The sequence below is a fragment of the Aplysia californica genome, unplaced genomic scaffold (assembly GCF_000002075.1).
Source record: "Aplysia californica isolate F4 #8 unplaced genomic scaffold, AplCal3.0 scaffold00261, whole genome shotgun sequence".
NCBI classification, from domain to species: domain Eukaryota; kingdom Metazoa; phylum Mollusca; class Gastropoda; order Aplysiida; family Aplysiidae; genus Aplysia; species Aplysia californica.
The window spans coordinates 35651-42860 of NW_004797531.1; the positions used below are offsets into that span (position 1 = coordinate 35651).

General features: G+C 44.8%; 1 protein-coding gene across 1 annotated transcript in view; it reads left to right on the forward strand.

The window, feature by feature from the left end:
- The window catches only part of LOC101858502 (tyrosine-protein phosphatase 10D), a gene marked incomplete at its 5' end in the record, with an annotated part of 67490 nt that overhangs the window by 30802 nt on the left and 29478 nt on the right, over window positions 1-7210 (forward strand). The window contains 6 exon segments of the mRNA XM_035970384.1: window positions 1-171; window positions 509-784; window positions 1808-2095; window positions 3327-3472; window positions 4815-4904; window positions 5346-5409. Coding sequence (XP_035826277.1) covers window positions 1-171; window positions 509-784; window positions 1808-2095; window positions 3327-3472; window positions 4815-4904; window positions 5346-5409 — 1035 coding nt within the window.

Here is a 7210-nt window from a genome sequence, read left to right on the forward strand (position 1 = left end):
ACGCGGCGGGGACCTTCAGCCGATCCCAGCAGGTGGACGCTACCGAGGACCAGACAGAGTACGCGCTGGAGCTGCGGGGGCTGACCGCCGGTCAAAACTACACGGTCACGCTCACCAGCTTGGTGGCTGACGTCTACAAGTCGACGTCTGTGAGCATCGGCGTTACTGCCAGTAGGTTCTTCTGTCTGTGTTTTGTTGTGTGGGTGGGTGGTTGGTGGTGGCTGGATGATCTGTTGTAATTTGCTTCTTCTCACCTGTCGTACATCTACCTTCCTTATCTCTCTTCCTTCCTGGACGCCCCTTCTTTCCTATCAAACCTCTATCGTCCTTATCTCTCCTCCTTCTTTTTTGTGTTTGTTACTCTCTTGTAACACCTCTAATCTTCAGCACTTTTATGACCTTATTGTGTAGCAAGCGACATAAAACTCTTACTAAAACTAAAAAAAACAAGTGCTGTAAAACTCTCACGAAAACTATATTCACACCCCCCCTCCCCTCCCCTCCCCAGAGCCTGTGATCCACAGTTTCCTAGAGGAGCTCTCCTCCACCAACTCGTCTCTCACCATCCAGTACACGGTCAAGCCAGACGACGTGTTTTCCGACTTCCTGTTCACGCTGACGGACGAGTCGGGACAGGAAGTGGATGCGGTCAGTCGCAGCAAGGCAGCGCCGCAGCGCACTGTGGAGTTCTCCGCGCTGGAGGGAGGTACACGCTACACGCTTGAGGCGGTGACGCGCAGTGGGGCGGAGACCAGCGATGCTATCTCGCTGGAACTAATCACAGGTAAGGGGGGATGCGATGCGTGTGCTTTTTCATAATGATAATTATAATAATGATTAGGGTTTGCTGGAACTCATTAACACTTTGCCGTCACATCTCGCCGATCGGCAATATTTACCACCCAGTTTCTTTGGATTTTCCCCAAAATGCCTTTGTCTTTGATGGCAAGCGTTTATTTTATGAGCCTTGTGATGGCAAAGTGTTAAGGGTAGAGAGACTGTGTTGTGAATGCTTTATGATAATAATAATTATAATAATAATTATACAGTGCAGCCTCTCTTTAAAGACCTTCGATATAACGACAACCTCTGTATAGCGACATGGTGCCCAGATCCCGATTTTTTCCTTATATATCATTAGTAACTTTAGGTTGCCTCTCTATAACGACAACTCTCTATAACGACATTTTTTTCTGGTCCTGACGATGTCGTTATAGAGAGGATACACTGTATTTTCACTGGTACTTGTGACAGGGAAATTGTGGGGGGGGGGAGGGGGAGGGGGGGCGTGTCTGTTGACTTTGTCTAGTCTAGTAAGTGACCATAACTCAGACCCTGTTCATAGTGGTCGCCTGTCTATAACTGTCACTTTTCTCTGTGACCTTGAGTGAGCATTATGGATAGGTGTGACTGTACTTCTAACAGGGATGCCAAATCTCAGGTTTTTCTGTTTTTTGCGGGTGTTTTGTTTTTTCAAAAAATCATTTGGTATCCCTGAAGAAGAATGCCACTGACATAAGGTCCTTTTTCTCAAGAGAGAAATAATATTATTGGAGTTGATGCAACAAAGGCCCCATACACTTACAAAGGAAAGGGGAGAGGTCAGAGGGATGTTTTTGTTTTCTCTTTTTTTTTTTTATTTACAAGGTTCATTTTAGGTGAGATGTGTTGCCCTGCTCATCTTCAGGTTCTTTTTCAAAAATCGTTTGGCATCCCAGTTCTAAGAAACTGAACATTTTTGTAGACTTTCCTACAACCTTTTTCGTTACTTCAGGGAAATTAAAGAGAAGATTTTTGCTTCTTTCAGATCCCAACCCTGTACCGGTGACCTTGTCGGCAACCGCCACAAAGATAACCCTGACCTTTGGGCCCCAGCAAGGTCAAGCTTGGGGTCACCGGGTCACGTGTATGCCGGTCCGGCCGGGAGCCAGCTCTTGTGGTCAGCAAGAACCCCCGGCGGGCCAGCCCACGGTCAGTTTTGACAACCTGAGCCCGTACAAAGACTACAGCTTCGAGGTGGTGACCTTAGCACAGGAGCTGGAGGGAAGGAGGAAGAATGTCACAGAAGTCTATCAGCAGCAGACGGAGCAGGCTCGTAAGTGATGTGTGTGTGTGTGTGTGTGTGTGTGCGTGTGAGGGAGAGAGGGGGAGAGAGAGAGAGGAGGAGGAGGAGGAAAAATGTTACAGAAGTCTATCAGCAGCAAACGGAGCAGGCTCGTAAGTGATGTGTATCTGTGTGTGAAGGGGAAGGCGAGAGATAGAGAGACACAGAGAGACAGACAGAGAGAGACAGAGAGAGAGAGACAGAGAGAGAGAGAGAGAAGCTGGGGGCAGGAGGAAAAATGTTACAGAAGTCTATTAGCAGCAGATGGAGCAGGCTCGTAAGTGATGTGTGGGTGTGTGTGTGTGTGAAGGAGAGAGAGAGAGAGAGAGGGGGGGAGGGGAGAGAGAGAGAGGAGCTGGGGGGCAGGAGGAAAAATGTTACAGAGGTCTATCAGCAGCAAACGAAGCAGGCTCGTAAGTGATGTGTATGTGTGTGTGTGTGTGTGTGTGAAGGACAGGGAGAGAGAGGGAGGGGAGAGAGTGAGAGATTGAGAGAGAGTGGAAGGGTGTATGTGTGTTGACAAGGTCATATATACGTGCATGCATTTACCATGCAGCAGTGAATTTCTCTCGTGGAGATCAATAATATCCTATTCTTTGTGTATTGTCAAAAATTGTGTGCTGAAAATGATGTACATCTGTGTTTCTGCGGGTGGTTGGAGGGTGCCTTTGGTAGGTCCTTCTTTCCTTCCTGTTTATCTGTCCATTGACCGTGGGTGGTTGGCGGGTGCTCTGGTGTGGTTTGCTCTTTCTTTCCTATCAAACATCTGTCGTCCTGATCTCTCCTCCTTCTGTTTATGTTTGTTACTCTCTTGTAACACCTCTGATCTTCGGCACTTATATGACCTTATTGTGTTTGTAAGTGCCGTAAAACTCTTACTGAAACTAAACCTTCCCTGCACCCAATGACAGCTGATGTGTCGAGGCTCTTCACTTTCCTCACATATGCCTTCCGTGCGTCAGTCCCCAGCCTTTCTGTCCTCATCCTTACTATCGTCATTTTCCCTCTACTTCTTTTGTATGTTTGTCACTCTCTTGTGACCCACTATTTCCGGGGTGCCTTGATAGTTGAAGCAGACTTTGTGCTGTTGAAGCTAGAGAGGTGAGCAGAGTAAGCCTGATTCCCTGTATGGACTTCTCTGTTGACATCCACCCCTTGGCGCTCATATGACCTTAAGCAGTTGCAAGCGTCGTAAAACCTAACTAAAACTAACTGTCCCCAGCTCCGTCGGCCGTCCAGTCTCTGGCTGCGGTCAGCCGTGGCCTCAACACGGTGGACGTGTCGTGGGAGCGCCCCCTGGTGATGAACGGCGTGCTCACAGACTACGTGGTCTCGTACAGGGGCCGGGAGCCCGACGTGGCCTCCGCTGTGAGTCATGTTTGTTGACCATTGTTGTTGTTGCTGTTGTCACGACAGTTGTTTTGTCAGTGTGTGTTCGTGTTTGTTGTCAGCTGATGTTATGACCAATGAGGTACCCTATGAGGATCAAACCAACTTCGTAGGTCCCATGATCATGTTTTGGTGATAGCAATTATGACCAGATAGTCATCGGTTCGTATTCCTTCAAAAAAGGGTATCGACGCATGGATGCGTATCCCGGTTTGAGTGGATTAATTGAGTAATGGACTCCAGGCCCTTGTGAGAATGAGTAGATATATTGGTCTTGCCTTGTGCACACCAAGATCAGACTTCTGTTAAGAGACATTCAAACTTTACCATCAGAATAAGACAACTGTGTGGTGATTGTTCACAAGCCGAATGCAATCTTGTACTAAGTGGGTAATTGGCGGGTGCTCTGATGTTGTTTGCTTCTTCTTTCCTATCAAACATCTGTCGTCTTTATCTCCCCTCCTTCTTTTTTGTGTTTGTTACTCTCTTGTAACACCTCTAATCTTTGGCACTTATATGACCTTATTGTGTTGCAAGTGCCGTAAAACGCTTACTAAAACTAAAAAATCTTGTACTAACCTCAATTTCTCAGACTTAACAATTTTTGTCCCAACTATCAAGCCTGTTAAAAAATCTTCCCTTTGAGCCCAAAATTATTACGATCATTGCCTGTGTTCTGGAGGAGTTCAGTTTCATTTTGTACATAATCCCTTTTTTATGACTGGAGCTCAGTACTTTCAAAATGATTCACTTCGAAAAGGGAGAAATGGGGTCGGTATATGATAGTACAAAATAAATGTGATGTTATGTCCCCTGTGTGCGTTCGTTTATTATTTTCACGTTCCCCTCTAGTGGGTCAATGGGCTTCTCCTTACTCAGACAGACTTTCCCCTGTGGGTGGTTGGCAGGTGCTCTGGTGTGGTTTGCTCCTTTCCTATCAAGCGTCTATCATTCTTGTCTCTCCTCCTCCTTTTCTTTGTATGTTACTCTCCAGTGGTACCTCTATCCTCGGCACTTATATGTATGATCTCTTTGTATTGCAAGTGCTGTAAAACTCTTACTAAAACTAAACCAGACTCTCCTGTGTCTGTGTGCTTCTCTTTCCTCAAACAAACACATTTTGTATATGGTTGGCGGGTGCTCTGGTGTGGTTTGCTCCTTCTTTCTTATCAAATGTCCATTGTCATTATCTCCCCTCTTTTTTGTGTGTTTGTTACTCTCTTGTAACACCTCTAATTTTCAGCACTTATATGACCTTATTGTGTTGCAAGTGCTGTAAAACTCTTACTAAAAAAACTCATTCCCCTCTCCTGTGTTACAGCCACTGGATTCGAACACCATGAGCCTGGGTACAACAGCCACCTCTGTTACTTTTGACAAGCTCAAGGCGGGCTACGAGTACACTTTCCAGGTGAGACTTTGGAGTCTGGCTTCTTACTGTGAAGTTCTGTGGCTTTGTACTGGGGAGTGTTGGGTGTGTTTGGTTATTTGTGTGGGTATGAATAGTGAGGCAGGATGTGTGTGTGGCTATGTGTCACATGTAGGTTTGTGTGTGTGCGTGTGTGTGTGTGTATTTTTGTGTGTGTTTAGGTGTGTGTGTGTTTGTGTGTGTGGACCAGACCAGACCAGACCATCAATGATTTATTTATAGAGGCACCAGCCATCCATGTCCAGGTGCTGTTTTAGCCTCAGATTGTGTTGGACATCAATGCGCTTTGTGTTGTTTGTTGTATGACAGTTATTGTGTCAGTGTGCTTTTAACTTTGACAATCCCAAGCAAGGAGTTGTGTGTGTGTGTTTTCTGTAAATTGTGTCCGCACAGTTTCTAGAACCTGTCTCTTTGTGTCTCCAGGTGTTTGCTGTGACCGTTGGACAGGGCAAGAAGACGGAGAAAGTGGTCACCATGCCAACTGGAGGTATATATTGTTTAGCGAGCTGGTCAACTGTCCTAAGCTCAGACGGCAAAATTTTTCGAGAGAGAGAAAAAACTGTTTCATTCTTTATAACAATTGTACCCCCACTATATATTTTTATTGCTTTTTGTAACATTTAGAATTTGAACTTCAACGAAATGTCTATGGAGCATATATAATGCTGCCAATACCATAGATTAAGAAATTACAATTAAAAAAAAAAAATTTCAAAATTTTGAAAGATGAATGGGTTCCTGTAGGGGGAGAAGTGTTGAGATGGAGAAGGGGAAGAAAGGAGGGAAGGGTGGCCGAAATTTAACTATGTTGAGAAAACTTCCCAAAATTATGAAAAGCTGTGTCAATAGAGGCACAAAACATTAACTATCGCTGTTATGATCTTATTTCAAAGATTTCAATGTGCCTGCTTCTTGTTCATGTCAGTTCGGGAGCCTTTGAGCACGTGGCCTTCATCCCAGTGCATTGATAAAAATGGTGGAGGTTTTCGACATTTTTTGCTTGCTACATTTTAGAAGTGTGTGGTAAAAATACCATCCATATGATCTGCGGCTTGCTGGATCATCGTTTGCCATCCTTATCGGCATCTGTGTTGTAGCAGTTAGGCATTCTGCTGTCGCACACAGGTAACCCAAGTTTGATGCCGGAGTGGGGAGAAGTTTTCTCGAGTTTCTCGGTCTTTCTGCTGGGATGTTGTATCCCTCAAAGCCCAGGTTGTCCCTGACAGGCAACATTGGAAGCCTGCCTCCTAAATCATCTAGATTATGTTGATGGAGGCCAGAGCCTGCCCCTATACCACTGACAACAAATAAAGAACTTTTTGTTTATGGTTGAGTGAAGAGAAGCACATGGACACTTTGACGGTCATTCAGTGTAGCGGGAATATTGAATAAGCAAGACAGACAGACAGTCATTCAGTGTAGCGGGAATATTGAATAAGCAAGACAGACAGACAGTCATTCAGTGTAGCGGGAATATTGAATAAGCAAGACAGACAGACAGTCATTCAGTGTAGCGGGAATATTGAATAAGCAAGACAGACAGACAGTCATTCAGTGTAGCGGGAATATTGAATAAGCAAGACAGACAGACAGTCATTCAGTGTAGCGGGAATATTGAATAAGCAAGACAGACAGACAGTCATTCAGTGTAGCGGGAATATTGAATAAGCAAGACAGACAGACAGTCATTCAGTGTAGCGGGAATATTGAATAAGCAAGACAGACAGACAGTCATTCAGTGTAGCGGGAATATTGAATAAGCAAGACAGACAGACAGTCATTCAGTGTAGCGGGAATATTGAATAAGCAAGACAGACAGACAGTCATTCAGTGTAGCGGGAATATTGAATAAGCAAGACAGACAGACAGTCATTCAGTGTAGCGGCAATAAGCAAGACAGGCAGAAAGAATCTTTGCGTTTTTGTTTCTTTGAGTAAAGAGAAGCACATTGACACTTTGACAATTATTCAATGCTGGGAGTAAGCAAGACAAACAGACAGACAGAAGCTTTTGCTTTTTTCTTTCTTTGAGTAAAGAGAGGCATATAGATGCAATTATGGTCATTTAGTGTCTGGGGAAAAGTAAGGCAGGTGACAGATAGAAACATCAGAGGGAAAAAAAAGAAGTAGCAGACAGAAACTGATCAGAGGGAAAGAAACGTAGCAGCAGACAGAAACTGACTACAGGGAAAGAAACGTAGCAGAAGACAGAAACTGACTACAGGGAAAGAAACGTAGCAGAAGACAGAAACTGACTACAGGGAAAGAAACGTAGCAGAAGACAGAAAC